Source organism: Dendrobates tinctorius, unplaced genomic scaffold (genome assembly GCF_039654945.1).
Source record: "Dendrobates tinctorius isolate UK_male_01 unplaced genomic scaffold, ASM3965494v1 ptg000403l, whole genome shotgun sequence".
Classification (NCBI taxonomy): domain Eukaryota; kingdom Metazoa; phylum Chordata; class Amphibia; order Anura; family Dendrobatidae; genus Dendrobates; species Dendrobates tinctorius.
In genome coordinates, this window is record NW_027362068.1 from 1,069,986 (window position 1) to 1,087,500 (window position 17,515).

The 17,515-nt window shown below is 54.1% G+C and overlaps 1 protein-coding gene across 3 annotated transcripts in view; it reads left to right on the forward strand.

Moving 5' to 3' along the window:
* The window catches only part of DPP10 (dipeptidyl peptidase like 10), a 763,146-nt gene that overhangs the window by 388,030 nt on the left and 357,601 nt on the right, over positions 1-17,515 (forward strand). For all 3 annotated transcript variants that reach the window (XM_073563825.1, XM_073563827.1, XM_073563826.1), the window contains 2 exons: positions 8,479-8,570; positions 8,740-8,787. In XM_073563825.1, the coding sequence (XP_073419926.1) occupies positions 8,479-8,570; positions 8,740-8,787 (140 nt within the window). The remainder of the gene's footprint in view (positions 1-8,478; positions 8,571-8,739; positions 8,788-17,515) is intronic.

Here is a 17,515-nt window from a genome sequence, read left to right on the forward strand (position 1 = left end):
AATCCAACCCGTGAGAACACCTGGAGGAGGGCGGCCGCCACCATCTCTGCCAGTATGTTAGGTGACGCCACCGCCTCTGGATACCGTGTGGCATAATCGACCACTGTCAATATATACTTTTTCCTTGACGGACTGGGTTTGGCTAACGGCCCTATCAGATCGACCGCTACTCGGCTAAATGGTTCCTCCACAATGGGGAAGGGGCGTAATTTGGCCTTGCATCGATTCCCCCTCTTGCCAATGCGCTGGCAACTGTCACAGGTCTGGCAGTACTGACGAACATCATAGGTTACCCCCGGCCTAAAGACGTTTTGTGTCAGACGATATAGCACAAAATACCCCACAATTCAAATAAGAAGAGGAGATCAGAGAGTTTTTAAAGCTAAAATCACATATTTTATTTAATCAAGAATAAAATACAAAGTATACACACCTAAACGGCCAGGGGTATGCAAAGACATCATAGTCAGACTATCTATGTAAATTAATCATCATTGGTCAGCAGTCTTATTAAGAAGCTGACATAAAAAGCCAATGCTTCCTGCTGCCATAGACTTGTGAATACGTGCATACAGATAGGAGCTCTAATTGAAAACGCCCGTCTGATTGAACAAAGTGCTTCACGCTAATGCCCTAGTAAAGGAGGCATAAATGAGTATAACATCGTAGTAAAATTGCATGTTGTAAATACGACCGCTGCCCAGGCCTACCGCCCCTATGCGCGTTACGCCGTGGCTTCCTCACGCCTCCTGAGGAAGCCACTGCGTAACGCGCGTAGGGGAGGCAGGCCTGGGCAGCGGTCGTATTTACAACATGTAAGTGCAATTTGACTACGATGTTATACTGGAGGACGTCCTCCTTAGTGGTTGCTTGGCTCCCTTGTACCCACTGTAGCAGTGACCGCTGTAATTTACAGGCCCATTCAGCGTGGGTATCGGTTACGCGTTTTATAAGTCCGCGGAACTTTTAGAGTTATGCCTCTGGTGTCAGCGCATACCGGGCCAAGATCACTTCTTTGATCCGCTCATAGTCCATACAGTCCTCATCAGGTACCGTGCGATAGGCGTCCGCTGCCCGGCCTGTCAGCTTGCTGGCCAGAATCTGAACCCGTTCCTCCGGCTTCACTTGATGAAGGGCACACTCAGGGTCGGACTGGGACTAAAATTCAGCCCTGGCATTTGAAGTTACACAGGCCCACTAGTGACATGGTGACTATATAATATCTTTGTACACTTGTAGTTTACAAGAAGTGAGAGATTAACACGACTATATAACATGTAGTCACAGCTGTGTCCAGTATTTCAGCTCAGTCCTATTTATTGCTTTTAGGTACAGTACTCCTCCCACATCTCTGTCCCCATTTGTACGCACGGTGACAGAATTCCTGGCAGAACTGCTATCCAGTGGGCACCCAGACCCCCTGGTCACAGCCGCCCCTATCATACCTCCCAACTTTTGAAGAAGGGAAAGATGGACAAAGACTGCGGCGCGCTCAGCGCGCCGCTGCAAATTCTAGCCACGCCCGGCCACACCCATTTTGCAACTAGTCACACCCATGTCCACACCTAATCGCACCCATTTAGCACTGCTGATCACACTGACTGGTACTGAGGGCACAGTGGCTGGCATTACGAGCACACTGACTATCACTAAGGAAGAGAGAAAACAGAGAGAGAAAAAAGAAAACAGAGAGAGAAAGAAAGGGGAAAGAAAGAAAGAAAGAACAGTGAGAGACAGAGAAAGAACAGTGAGAGACAGAGAAAGAACAGAGAGAGAAAGAAAGAAGAAAGATTAGAGAGAGAAAGAAAGAACAGAGAGAAAGAAAATGAGGGAAAGACAGAACAGAGAATGAGAAAGAACAGAGAAAGAAAGAAAAAGAGAGAAAGAAATAAAGATTCTATAAAGTTACTATAGCAGCCCGGCTCCCATTGTAGTGCCCACCTGAGCCTCCAGGTGCAGGACATATCATGATCCGCTCACATGGCCGGCATCCCCGATTCCAAGGCGATCCTGCTGTCTGCGCTGTCGGAGGAGGACACGGTGATGGATCTGGAGCATTCCTGGTTCCGTCACAATCTCCTCAAGAAATTATCTCATTTCCGGTCAGCTTCCAGCACATCACTTCAGGTGGAACGTCATGTGTGTGTTTTAAAATGCTCCTCGGGGCTCCGCCGTATACTCCTGTGTCCGTGGGAAAAGCCCGCTTTGTATGCTTTGTAGACACTTGGCTCCGCTCCGTACATCCTGTACACACACGGCTCCACTCTGTACACACACGGCTCCGCTCCGTACACCTCGTACACACGGCTCTGTTCCGTACACCTCGTACACACACGGCTCTGCTCCGTACACCTCGTACACACGCGGCTCCACTCCGTACACCTCGTACACACACGGCTCCGCTCCGTACACCTCGTACACACACGGTTCCGCTCCGTACACCTCGTACACACACGGTTCTGCTCCGTACACCTCGTACACACACGGTTCCGCTCCGTACACCTCGTACACACACGGCTCCGCTCCGTACACCTCGTCCACGTGCGGCTCCGCTCCGTACACCTCATACACACACGGCTCCACTCCGTACACCTCGTCCACGTGCGGCTCCGCTCCGTACACCTCGTACACACACGGTTCCGCTCCGTACACCTCGTACACACACGGCTCTGCTCCGTACACCTCGTACACGTGCGGCTCCGCTCCGTACACCTCGTACACACACGGCTCCGCTCCGTACACCTCGTACACACACGGTTCCGCTCCGTACACCTCGTACACACACGGCTCCGATCCGTACACCTCGTACACACACGGTTCCTCTCCGTACACCTCGTACACACACGGTTCCGCTCCGTACACCTCGTACACACACGGTTCCGCTCCGTACACCTCGTACACACACGGTTCCGCTCCGTACACCTCGTACACACGCGGTTCCGCTCCGTACACCTCGTACACACGCGGTTCCGCTCCGTACACCTCGTACACACACGGCTCCGCTCCGTACACCTCGTACACGTGCGGCTCCGCTCCGTACACCTCGTACACGTGCGGCTCCGCTCCGTACACCTTGTACACACACGGCTCCGCTCCGTACACCTCGTACACACACGGCTCCGCTCCGTACACCTCGTACACACACGGCTCCTCTCCGTACACCTCGTACACACACGGTTCCGCTCCGTACACCTCGTACACACACGGTTCCGCTCCGTACACCTCGTACACACACGGCTCCGCTCTGTACACCTCGTCCACGTGCGGCTCCGTACACCTCATACACACACGACTCCGCTCCGTACACCTCGTCCACGTGCGGCTCCGTACACCTCATACACACACGGCTCCGCTCCGTACACCTTGTACACACACGGCTCCGCTCCGTACACCTCGTACACACACGGCTCCGCTCCGTACACCTCGTACACACACGGCTCCTCTCCGTACACCTCGTACACACACGGTTCCGCTCCGTACACCTCGTACACACACGGTTCCGCTCCGTACACCTCGTACACACACGGCTCCGCTCTGTACACCTCGTCCACGTGCGGCTCCGTACACCTCATACACACACGACTCCGCTCCGTACACCTCGTCCACGTGCGGCTCCGTACACCTCATACACACACGGCTCCGCTCCGTACACCTCGTCCACGTGCGGCTCCGCTCCGTACACCTCATACACACATGGCTCCGCTCCGTACACCTCGTACATACACGGCTCCGCTCCGTACACCTCGTACACACACGGCTCCGCTCCGTACACCTCGTACACGGCTCCACTCCGTACACCTCATACACACACAGCTCTGCTACATCCACACTGTAAACCCCTCCTGACCCCACACATACTTACCTCAAGCAGCACCATGACAACAGCAAAGCAGAGTCTTGCAGACACCAAGAGGCAAGGCTGAGCGCACAGGACCTGTGATGAGGTCACAGGAGGGGCGGAGTCAGGGGTCACATGATCAGGGGTCTGTACAAAGGCTCCTGATCATGTGACCCCCTGACTCCTCCCCTCCTGTGACCTCATCATAGGTCCTGCGAACAGAGAGAGCACGCAAGCGACACTGTGAGCGGGGGGGGTCTCATGGTAAGGCGAGAATGGGGGGCGTGGCGGCTTATCTCCCTGCAGTGCGGGAGGAACTGGGAAACTATCACCGCCGTGCCCTCAGAGGGTCGGCGGCAGGAGCAACAGTGGCCGCAGCAGGAAAATGCCCGGTTGGTTATATTACCAATCCGGGCCTGGGCACACTGCCGCTCAAAGTCCTGCAGAAAGCCATCAGTGTCTTCCTCTGCCTCCCCCAACTGTCGGAAGGCATTGTACTGGATCTTTTTGTGGCTTACTGTTGAAGGTACCTGATCGAAGGCCAGAGCTCCCCCTGCTCGCTGACTCTCCTCTCTCCGCTCTGCCATCTCCATCTTGGCCAGCTCCACTTTGGTCCGCTCTGCCATCTCCATCTTGGCTAGCTCTATCCTGGTCCGCTCGGCCATCTTTTCCTTCAGATCAGTACGCACATCAGCCATCACCTCTCGTATGATCTCTACTGCAGGGTTTGGGCCATAGAACGCCAGTCTGTTCTTTACCTCACTCTGGAATTCGGTCTCCTCCACGTTCACATTGGGGGGCGCTGCACTGTCATGTTCAATGATGGCTGCTATCAAATCCGCTTTTGTTTTGTTGCTGGCGATCAACCCTCGGGCTTCCACCAGGTCTTTTAATGTAGTCCTCTTTAACTTCTGGTAGTTGTTTTCCATTCATTCCTTTCCTCCTGTAGAAGGGGTATCATATCCTGCTGCTGCCACCAGTGTAACGGGGTCTACCAAGCTGGGGTACCTCTTTCAGTACCACCCCGTGTTTTCGGAGGTCCGCTCTGCGTTGGCTGGAGTCTGAATGAATGACGCTGGCTGGAATTCCTTGGTTACATGGGAGCATATAAAAGATCACTGCTTCTCCATGTATTTCCAGTCTGACAACACTTTACTCACAGGACACAGAATATATCACACAGATACAGAGGGCAGGCCAATAGAAAAGCGGCAGGCCAGACATGCATTACAAAAGCCGCAGGTGGCCGGAGCCTGCCGATGTTTACTGTGGGAATTACAAAGGTGGGGGGAGGGCGGACAAAAGGAGAATTTCGTGTCCCCTCTGCCCAGGGGCGCAGCCTGTGAACTGATGCATTAGGGACATTCATCTCACATGGAACCTATTATACATACATATAACTGCACAACATATTCTGGGTGCTGAGTGGTTCTGTAACACGTAACACCCACCTCCCTCAACCCGCTCTCAGCACCCCTATCAAGAAAAACCCGGGCCACTGGCAAGGGTCAACAGGTGCCTCCAATCCCGGTGACAGTCAGGGTTTCCCCCTCAACAAACTTCAGGAGCCGCCAGTCCAGGACGGATGAGGGTTCGTTCAGCCCCGGTGTCCTTGAGGCCTGTAGCAAGACGGGCCCCCACCTGAACAGGTTGAACGTTGTCGTCAATCCTCCCAACCACACCTCCCACCAAAAGAACAGAGGCGTTGGGCCCAGAGGCCTTGGTTGGGGGGTTCTTCGGCCTCTCCGGACAGGTGTAACTAAGGTGACCAGGCCGCTTGCAGTGGTGACACAGGCGACTGTCAATAGTAGGCCTGGTGTTGGCAACAGGGACAGGGCCTCCGGAGTGACGGCTAGCCGGGGCACTGGGGTTGGTTGCAGGCTCACCCCCTCTCCAGCTGGTGGCGACTGGCCTCCGCGTCTCTGGCTTCCGGTTGGCCTCATAGTTGTCGGCGATCTGCGCCACTTTGTCCGCATTCGGTGGTTCGCGGTCCAGGATGAACTGTCGGACTTCAGCTGGGCAGAGATGCAGGAACTGGTCTTTGATCATCAGGTCCCGTAGCTGCTCAAAGGTGTTCACTGACAGTCCATGGATCCACTGGTCAAAGTGGGTCCGGAGTCCTTGCACCACATCACTGTAGCTATCATGTGGACCACGTTGGAGGTGCCGGAACTTCTTTCGGTATACCTCAGGTGTCAGCTGGTATTTGGCGATCAGCGCCTGCTTTATGGCGTCATAGTCATCATCATGCGCTTGCGGAAGAGAAGCAAACGCCTCCAGGGCTTTGCCTTTTAGCCCTGGGGTCAAGTACCTGGCCCATTGGACGTTCTCCAGCTGGTACTGTCTGCAGGCTTTCTCAAAGGCTCGCAGAAACGTGTCCAAGTCCCCGTCCTTTTCCATCACGGGAAAATGCTCTGGCCGGGGTTTAGGACTCTGGACGCTGCTGGGCTCACTGCTTCGAGCTGTGGGGGCATTCCACCCCCGCTGGAGCATCTCCAGTTCATAGGCTCTCTCAGCTTCTCTTTGGCGCTCAGCTCTCTCCTTAGCTTGCTGGATCAGCTGCAGACGTCCAACATGGTCTTCGGCAGGGAGTTGCTGTAGAGCCAATTGCAGATGGGGTCCAGGACTTCCCGGCTGGCGGTCTGCACCATCTGGACCCCTGCGGCTGCACCATCGGCACTGGCGCTGCCTCCTGCGCCCTGGCTCTCATCCCATTGCACTAGAGCCGTGACCAACTGGGCTTTGGTCTTGTCGGCGACGTCAATCTGCTTTGACGTGCACAGTGACCTCAGGGTGTCCTTATTGAGCTGCTTATAATAAGACTCTCCTTGTGTAGCCATGGTTGCCAAATAAAAGATAGAAAACAAAAACGGAGAGGAGGGAGGGAATACTCGCACGTACACACAAATGTCTCAGAACTAGTAACCACTGAGTCTGTTCTCCAAAACCTATGATGCAGGATTCCCGCAGGAACCGTGCAGGTCTTTAGTGAGAGGAATGATTGCTCAAACCAAATCACTAATGCTCTAGGATTATCCCACCGCTCTGACACCAATATGTGATGAACAGCCCACCGCTTCCACCAATATGTGACGAACGGGGGTCCCGCTGCCACCAAAACGCAATGGACAGCGGACCCTGTGTCACTAATATGTCACAATCCCACCACAGACACGGGTGTATCAGCGGACGGAGGGACGCGACACACTGCCGGCACACGGCTATCACAGGCACAGTTGGGGCTTATCTTAGTCATCCCACCACTGGCACCATGTGACCAAAAATATCCAGCAACCTAATCTCGCTCAAACAATTTACCGCAGGGGGGTATTTTGGTTGCCCCACCACTGCTAACCACCTTCCCATAACTGCGGGGATTTATGTATATCCCACTTTCTCTGTTCCACTTTGGAACTCGCAGCTCTCCGGCGCCCCCCTTACCCTCAGGTCAGTTAGGGAACTGCACCTAGGATAATTAGTCGCCGGATGGGCTGCTTGTTGTGCACGGGCCGCTAGACTACCGCAGTAAGGGAATTATCAATGCTGTGGCTGCAGCCCCTCATTCAGCAATATAAGTCCCTTCTGTACTGTCAGCTAGTCTCGCCAGCCGCGCACACCACGCTGCCACCAGCCACGCTTTACTTAATCAAAGAGTTAATTAAGAGGGTCCGTGACAAACCCCAAATTAGTAGCGATTACCTAAAAAAGGCGCATAGTTCGTTTCTTAGAGCATGGAGACAGAGCTAATACTTTTACGATTTATTCCCAAAAGGGCAGTGATTATACAGCTAAAAGTTGCTATAAAGTTGAGACATTACATATGTACAGATACAAGTATAAAACAAAAGAGGATGAAGACAGAAAGTACACTCACGGTTGCTTATGAATCTTTAGGCATCCCATGTGGCTACAGGAGGGGGAGGGGCACGTAACCAAACGTCGCCACTCATAGGCACGTCTCAGCTGCTCACCCCTGATTTTGCCAAGGGAATGCCTTATAGCCTCCGCTGTGTGACATCACGGAAGGGGCAGTCTGGAGAGGGTCTGCCCCCTACTCTTGGATTTAGAATCAAACTACAAAACTTAATATAACTGTATCTCATAGGGGGAAGTTCGCAGAAACACGCACCTGGTAGCATTCTTTGTAGTTTGTTGATTACAATAATTCAAGCCCAAATATTCAGTATTTCAGACACATTGTTTAGAAGGAACCCATATCTCATTTTCTAGAAGTCCGAGAATTGTGAAACTTAGGGGTTTAGACAGCTGGCTTCATTGCCTACACCGTGATATGTTTATTATATCTCTACGGTGTATGGTTTTTGCGGTACAGTCTCTTTATCACCCATAGTTTCATTCAGCCACAGATCTGAGAAGAAAAGAACATCTTTTCCACTAGCTTAATTAACATTCCTAGCTCACAGGAAATGGACGGTTTCAGGCTTCACAGAGCTGTGCACATAAAGACACTGGTGTGTGGGGGGGAAGAGAAGGGGGGGTTTTCAGCTACAGGACAGGCTGCAATGTCCTGATAAGAAAAAGGGGAGACTTCTAGAACTTTCTAGAAACATCTTTACAGTACATTTTGCATTACAATCACACTGTGCCTTTTGTTGAAGATTTGTCCCTCGCATTCACAGGTAAAGACTGACAGAGTGAACATCCGACACCTGACGTCAGGTAGCTGGGAGGTCATCAGGATCCTGGCGTATGATGAGCCGTCTGAGAAGTTGTGAGTATCACCCCCATCATCCATCATACACAGTCACATGTAGAGGTCGTCTCCATCATCCATCAGATGCAGTCATCTTCCCACTCTTTAATTTTTCGTTCTCTTAGATGCATTCTCCTTACATTTTGCTGGGGGTTGTAGTTGCTTTACATGGTCTCCTCTCCCACAGATATTTCCTAAGCACAGAAGACTCGTCCCGGGGACGACAGCTTTACAGGTGACGTTTGATGTTACTACTGTAGGGGAGACCCGTGTGTGGGGTGATGGGTATTACTGTAGGGGTGACCCGTGTGTGGTTTGATGGGTGTCACTGTAGGGGTGACCCGTGTGTGGGGTGATGGGTATTACTGTGGGGGTGACCCGTGTCTGGGGTGATGGGTGTCACTGTAGGGGTGACCCGTGTGTGGGGTGATGGGTGTCACTGTAGGTGTGACCCGTGTGTGGGTGAATGGGTGTCACTGTAGGGGTGGCCCGTGTGTGGGGTGATGGGTGTCACTGTAGGGGTGACCCGTGTGTGGTGCGATGGGTGTCACTGTCGGGGTGACCCGTGTGGGTTGATGGATTTCACTGTAGGAGTGACCCGTGTGTGGGTATCACTGTAGGAGTGACCCGTGTGTGGGGTGATGGGTGTCACTGTAGGGGTGACCCGTGTGTGGTGTGATGGGTGTCACTGTTGGGGTGACCCTTGTGTGGGTTGATGGATTTCACTGTAGGAGTGACCCGTGTGTGGGGTGATGAGTAATGCTGTAGGGGTGACCCGTGTGTGGGGTGATGGGTGTCACTGTAGGTGTGACCTGTGTGTGGGTTGATGGATTTCACTGTAGGGGTAACCTGTGTGTGGGGTGATGGATTTCACTGTAGGAGTGACCCGTGTGTGGGGTGATGGGTATCTGTTGTGAGTTCATTTTCCCCTTCACTACTGAGGCCCGAGGAACTCCCTCTTCTGGTGAAGAAAGGTAGTGAGCCTGATTGTCAAACACCTGGGGCTGATGATGATGACTGGCTGAGTGGAGTTAATGACTGGATATAAGGCTGCCGACGCCCTTCTGGCCTGCGGGTGATTTCTCTGTGGACTTCTAGGAAACCAGTCTGATTCCTGCTCATCTAAAGCTAAGATTTCTGCTTTGCCTTTTTGCATTAGTGTTTTGTTTTCCTTGCTTTTCTGGATTCTGCCATTCCCTGCTGGGGTGAGCTGAATCTCCTTTTGCCTGTTGCTCTGTCTTCAGAATATTCTTGAGTACTGACATAGCTTTTTTGAAGCCTAGCGTCTTCAGGGCCTTTTTTACTGTCAGTTGGTTGGCTCTTATTTTCATAGGGTTTTTCACGGATTGCAGACAGCAGCCTTCCTGTCCTTTCCTATCTAAGCTAGCGTGGGCCCCATCTTTGCTCAGTCTATCTTTCTGTCTGTGTTTTGTTGTTTCTTCTTGCTTCACCGTCATTATATGTTGGGGGCTGCCTATTGCTTTGGGGTCTGCTCTGGGACAGTTTAGATTTCCCTTTCTGTCTTTAGGCTATGTAGTCCTCCGGCTGTGATCGAGGGGCCTAGGGCATCGTAGGAGCCCCCACGGCTACTGCTAGTTGTGTTGATAGGTTCAGGGGTCTGCAATCCGATAGTTGCCAACTTCTCTGGTTTTCTGGACTTAGCTAGCATTTCTATTTTTGCCTCCTACGGTGACTCAATCATAACAGGTATCACTGTAGGTGTGACCCGAGTGTTGGTTGATGGATTTCACTGTAGGAGTGACCCGTGTGTGGGGTGATGGGTGTCACTGTAGGGATGACCCGTGTGTGGGGTGATGGGTGTCACTGTAGGGGTGACCCTTGTGTGGGTTGATGGGTGTCACTGTAGGGGTGACCCGTTTGTGGAGTGATGGGTGTCACTGTAGGGGTGACCCTTGTGTGGGTTGATGGGTATTACTGTAGGGGTGACCCGTTTGTGGAGTGATGGGTATCACTGTTGGGGTGACCCGTGTGTGGGGTGATGGGTGTCACTATAGGGGTGACCCGTGTGTGGGGTGATGGGTGTCACTGTAGGGGTGACCCATGTGTGGGGTGATGGGTAATGCTGTAGGGGTGACCCGTGTGTGGGGTGATGGGTGTCACTGTAGGAGTGACCCGTGTGTGGGGTGATGGGTATTACTGTAAGGGTGACCCGTGTGTGGGTTGATGGGTATTACTGTAGGGGTGACTCGTTTGTGGAGTGATGGGTATCACTGTTGGGGTGACCCGTGTGTGGGTTGATGGGTTTCACTGTAGGGGTGACCCGTGTGTGGGGTGATGGCTGTCACTGTGGGGGTGACCCATGTGTGGGGTGATGGGTAATGCTGTAGGGGTGACCCGTGTGTGGGGTGATGGGTGTCACTGTAGGTATGACCTGTGTGTGGGGTGACGGATTTCACTGTAGGGGTGACCTGTGTGTGGGGTGATGGATTTCACTGTAGGAGTGACCCGTGTGTGGGGTGATGGGTGTCACTGTAGGGGTGACCCGTGTGTGGGGTGATGGATTTCACTGTAGGAGTGACCCATGTGTGGGTTGATGGATTTCACTGTACGAGTGACCCGTGTATGGGTTGATGGATTTCACTGTAGGGGTGACACGTGTGTGGGGTGATGGGTATCACTGTAGGGGTGACCCGTGTGTGTTGGGTGATGGGTGTCACTGTAGGGGTGACCCGTGTGTGGGATGATGGGTGTCACTGTAGGGGTGACCTGTGTGTGGGGTGAAGGGTATCACTGTAGGGGTGACCCATGTTTGGGGTGATGGGTGTCACTGTAGGGGTGACCCGTGTGTGGGTTGATGGGTGTCACTGTAGGGGTGACCTGTGTGTGGGGTGATGGGTGTCACTGTAGGGGTGACCTGTGTGTGGGGTGATGGGTGTCACTGTAGGGGTGACCCATGTGTGGGGTGAATGGGTATTACTGTAGGGGTGACCCGTTTGTGGAGTGATGGGTATCACTGTTGGGGTGACCCGTGTGTGGGGTGATGGGTATTGCTGTAGGGGTGACCCGTGTGTGTGGGGTGATGGGTGTCTCTGTAGGGGTGACCCTTGTATGGAGTGATGGGTATCACTGTAGGGGTGACCCGTGTGTGGGCTAATGGGTGTCACTGTAGGGGTGACCTGTGTGTGGGGTGATAGGTATTGCTGTAGGGGTGACCCGTGAGTGTGTGGTGATGGGTGTCTCTGTAGGGGTGACCCGTGTGTGGGGTGATGGGTAATGCTGTAGGGGTGACCCGTGTGTGGGGTGATGGGTGTCACTGTAGGGGTGACCTGTGTGTGGGGTGATGGGTAATGCTGTAGGGGTGACCCGTGTGTGGGGTGATGGGTGTCACTGTAGGGGTGACCCGTGTGTGGGGTGATGGGTATTACTGTAAGGGTGACCCATGTGTGGGTTGATGGGTATTACTGTAGGGGTGACCCGTTTGTGGAGTGATGGGTATCACTGTTGGGGTGACCCGTGTGTGGGTTGATGGGTTTCACTGTAGGGGTGACCCGTGTGTGGGGTGATGGCTGTCACTGTAGGGGTGACCCATGTGTGGAAGGATGGGTGTTACTGTAGGAGTGACCCGTGTGTGGGGTGATGGGTATTACTGTAAGGGTGACCCGTGTGTGGGTTGATGGGTATTACTGTAGGGGTGACCCGTTTGTGGAGTGATGGGTATCACTGTTGGGGTGACCCGTGTGTGGGGTGATGGGTGTCACTGTAGGGGTGACCCGTGTGTGGGGTGATGAGTGTCACTGTAGGTGTGACCCGTGTGTGGGTTGATGGATTTCACTGTAGGAGTGACCCGTGTGTTGGGTGATGGGTGTCACTGTAGGGGTGACCCGTGTGTGGGTTGATGGATTTCACTGTACGAGTGACCCGTGTATGGGTTGATGGATTTCACTGTAGGGGTGACACCTGTGTGGGTTGATGGATTTCACTGTAGGGGTGACCCGTGTGTGTTGGGTGATGGGTGTCACTGTAGGGGTGACCCGTGTGTGGGGTGAAGGATTTCTCTGTAGGAGTGACCCATGTGTGGGTTGATGGATTTCACTGTAGGGGTGACCCGTGTGTGGGGTGATGGGTGTCACTGTAGGGGTGACCCGTGTGTGGGGTGATGAGTGTCACTGTAGGTGTGACCCGTGTGTGGGTTGATGGATTTCACTGTAGGAGTGACCCGTGTGTGGGTTGATGGATTTCACTGTACGAGTGACCCGTGTGTGGGTTGATGGATTTCACTGTAGGGGTGACACGTGTGTGGGGTGATGGGTATCACTGTAGGGGTGACCCGTGTGTGTTGGGTGATGGGTGTCACTGTAGGGGTGACCCGTGTGTGGGATGATGGGTGTCACTGTAGGGGTGACCTGTGTGTGGGGTGATGGGTATCACTGTTGGAGTGACCCATGTGTGGGTTGATGGATTTCACTGTACGAGTGACCCATGTGTGGGTTGATGGATTTCACTGTAGGGGTGACACGTGTGTTGGGTGATGGGTATCACTGTAGGGGTGACCCGTGTGTGTTGGGTGATGGGTATCACTGTAGGGGTGACCCATGTGTGGGGTGATGGGTGTCACTGTAGGGGTGACCCGAGTGTGGGTTGATGGGTGTCACTGTAGGGGTGACCCATGTGTGGGGTGAATGCGTATTACTGTAGGGGTGACCCGTGTGTGGGGTGATGGGTGTCACTGTTGGGGTGACCCGTGTGTGGGGTGATGGGTGTCACTGTAGGGGTGACCCGTGTGTGGGATGATGGGTGTCACTGTAAGGGTGACCTGTGTGTGGGGTGATGGGTATCACTGTAGGGGTGACCCATGTGTGGGGTGATGGGTGTCACTGTAGGGGTGACCCGTGTGTGGGTTGATGGGTGTCACTGTAGGGGTGACCCATGTGTGGGGTGAATGGGTATTACTGTAGGGGTGACCCGTGTGTGGAGTGATGGGTATCACTGTTGGGGTGACCCGTGTGTGGGGTGATGGGTGTCACTGTAGGGGTGACCCGTGTGTGTTGAGTGATGGGTGTCACTGTAGGGGTGACCCGTGTGTGGGTTGATGGGTTTCACTGTAGGGGTGACCCGTGTGTGGGGTGATGGGTTTCACTGTAGGAGTGACCCGTGTGTGGGGTGATGGGTGTCACTGTAGGGGTGACCCGTGTGTGGGGTGATGGGTACTACTGTAAGGCTGACCCATGTGTGGGGTGATGGGTGTCACTGTAGGGGTGACCTGTGTGTGGGGTGATAGGTATTGCTGTAGGGGTTACCCGTGTGTGTGTGGTGATGGGTGTCTCTGTAGGGGTGACCCGTGTGTGGAGTGATGGGTATCACTGTAGGGGTGACCCGTGTGTGGGTTGATGGGTGTCACTGTAGGGGTGACCTGTGTGTGGGGTGATAGGTATTGCTGTAGGGGTGACCCGTGTGTGTTTGGTGATGGGTGTCTCTGTAGGGGTGACCCGTGTGTGGAGTGATGGGTATCACTGTAGGGGTGACCCGTGTGTGGGGTGATGGATATCACTGTAAGGCTGACCCATGTGTGGAGTGATGGGTATCACTGTTGGGGTGACCCGTGTGTGGGTTGATGGGTTTCACTGTAGGGGTGACCCGTGTGTGGGGTGATGAGTGTCACTGTAGGGGTGACCTGTGTGTGGGGTGATGGGTATTGCTGTAGGCGTGACCCGTGTGTGTGGGGTGATGGGTTTCTCTGTAGGGGTGACCCGTGTGTGGGGTGATGGCTGTCACTGTAGGGGTGACCCATGTGTGGGGTGATGGGTAATGCTGTAGGTGTGACCCGTGGGTGGGGTGATGGGTGTCACTGTAGGTGTGACCTGTGTGTGGGTTGATGGATTTCACTGTAGGTGTGACCCGAGTGTTGGTTGATGGATTTCACTGTAGGAGTGACCCGTGTGTGGGTTGATGGGTGTCACTGTAGGTGTGACCTGTGTGTGGGGTGATGGATTTCACTGTAGGAGTGACCCGTGTGTGGGGTGATGGGTGTCACTATAGGGGTGACCCGAGTGTTGGTTGATGGATTTCACTGTAGGAGTGACCCGTGTGTGGGGTGATGGGTGTCACTGTAGGGGTGACCCGTGTGTGGGGTGATGAGTGTCACTGTAGGTGTGACCCGTGTGTGGGTTGATGGGTTTCACTGTAGGGGTGACCCGAGTGTGGGGTGATGGGTGTCACTGTAGGGGTGACCTGTGTGTGGGGTGATGGGTATTGCTGTAGGCGTGACCCGTGTGTGTGGGGTGATGGGTTTCTCTGTAGGGGTGACCCGTGTGTGGGGTGATGGCTGTCACTGTAGGGGTGACCCATGTGTGGGGTGATGGGTAATGCTGTAGGGGTGACCCGTGGGTGGGGTGATGGGTGTCACTGTAGGTGTGACCTGTGTGTGGGTTGATGGATTTCACTGTAGGAGTGACCCGTGTGTGGGTTGATGGGTGTCACTGTAGGTGTGACCTGTGTGTGGGGTGATGGATTTCACTGTAGGAGTGACCCGTTTGTGGGGTGATGGGTTTCACTGTAGGGGTGACCAGTGTGTGGGGTGATGGGTGTCACTATAGGGGTGACCCGAGTGTTGGTTGATGGATTTCACTGTAGGAGTGACCCGTGTGTGGGGTGATGGGTGTCACTGTAGGGGTGACCCGTGTGTGGGTTGATGGATTTCACTGTAGGAGTGACCCGTGTGTGGGGTGATGGATTTCACTGTAGGAGTGACCCGTGTGTGGGTTGATGGGTGTCACTGTAGGGGTGACCCATGTGTGGGTTGATGGATTTCACTGTACGAGTGACCCGTGTGTGGGTTGATGGATTTCACTGTAGGGGTGACCCGTGTGTGTTGGGTGATGGGTGTCACTGTAGGGGTGACCCGTGTGTGGGGTGAAGGATTTCTCTGTAGGAGTGACCCATGTGTGGGTTGATGGATTTCACTGTAGGGGTGACCCGTGTGTGGGGTGATGGGTGTCACTGTAGGAGTGACCCGTGTGTGGGTTGATGGGTGTCACTGTAGGGGTGACCCATGTGTGGGTTGATGGATTTCACTATACGAGTGACCCGTGTGTGGGTTGATGGATTTCACTGTAGGGGTGACCCGTGTGTGTTGGGTGATGGGTGTCACTGTAGGGGTGACCCGTGTGTGGGGTGAAGGATTTCTCTGTAGGAGTGACCCATGTGTGGGTTGATGGATTTCACTGTAGGGGTGACCCGTGTGTGGGGTGATGGGTGTCACTGTAGGGGTGACCCGTGTGTGGGGTGATGAGTGTCACTGTAGGTGTGACCCGTGTGTGGGTTGATGGATTTCACTGTAGCAGTGACCCGTGTGTGGGTTGATGGATTTCACTGTACGAGTGACCCGTGTGTGGGTTGATGGATTTCACTGTAGGGGTGACACGTGTGTGGGGTGATGGGTATCACTGTAGGGGTGACCCGTGTGTGTTGGGTGATGGGTGTCACTGTAGGGGTGACCCGTGTGTGGGATGATGGGTGTCACTGTAGGGGTGACCCATGTGTGGGTTGATGGATTTCACTGTACGAGTGACCCATGTGTGGGTTGATGGATTTCACTGTAGGGGTGACACGTGTGTTGGGTGATGGGTATCACTGTAGGGGTGACCCGTGTGTGTTGGGTGATGGGTATCACTGTAGGGGTGACCCATGTGTGGGGTGATGGGTGTCACTGTAGGGGTGACCCGAGTGTGGGTTGATGGGTGTCACTGTAGGGGTGACCCATGTGTGGGGTGAATGCGTATTACTGTAGGGGTGACCCGTGTGTGGGGTGATGGGTGTCACTGTTGGGGTGACCCGTGTGTGGGGTGATGGGTGTCACTGTAGGGGTGACCCGTGTGTGGGATGATGGGTGTCACTGTAGGGGTGACCCGTGTGTGTTGGGTGATGGGTATCACTGTAGGGGTGACCCATGTGTGGGGTGATGGGTGTCACTGTAGGGGTGACCCGTGTGTGGGTTGATGGGTGTCACTGTAGGGGTGACCCATGTGTGGGGTGAATGGGTATTACTGTAGGGGTGACCCGTGTGTGGAGTGATGGGTATCACTGTTGGGGTGACCCGTGTGTGGGGTGATGGCTGTCACTGTAGGGGTGACCCGTGTGTGTTGAGTGATGGGTGTCACTGTTGGGGTGACCCGTGTGTGGGTTGATGGGTTTCACTGTAGGGGTGACCCGTGTGTGGGGTGATGGGTTTCACTGTAGGAGTGACCCGTGTGTGGGGTGATGGGTGTCACTGTAGGGGTGACCCGTGTGTGGGGTGATGGGTACTACTGTAAGGCTGACCCATGTGTGGGGTGATGGGTGTCACTGTAGGGGTGACCTGTGTGTGGGGTGATAGGTATTGCTGTAGGGGTTACCCGTGTGTGTGTGGTGATGGGTGTCTCTGTAGGGGTGACCCGTGTGTGGAGTGATGGGTATCACTGTAGGGGTGACCCGTGTGTGGGTTGATGGGTGTCACTGTAGGGGTGACCTGTGTGTGGGGTGATAGGTATTGCTGTAGGGGTGACCCGTGTGTGTTTGGTGATGGGTGTCTCTGTAGGGGTGACCCGTGTGTGGAGTGATGGATATCACTGTAAGGCTGACCCATGTGTGGAGTGATGGGTATCACTGTTGGGGTGACCCGTGTGTGGGTTGATGGGTTTCACTGTAGGGGTGACCTGTGTGTGGGGTGATGGGTATTGCTGTAGGCGTGACCCGTGTGTGTGGGGTGATGGGTTTCTCTGTAGGGGTGACCCGTGTGTGGGGTGATGGCTGTCACTGTAGGGGTGACCCATGTGTGGGGTGATGGGTAATGCTGTAGGTGTGACCCGTGGGTGGGGTGATGGGTGTCACTGTAGGTGTGACCTGTGTGTGGGTTGATGGATTTCACTGTAGGTGTGACCCGAGTGTTGGTTGATGGATTTCACTGTAGGAGTGACCCGTGTGTGGGTTGATGGGTGTCACTGTAGGGGTGACCTGTGTGTGGGGTG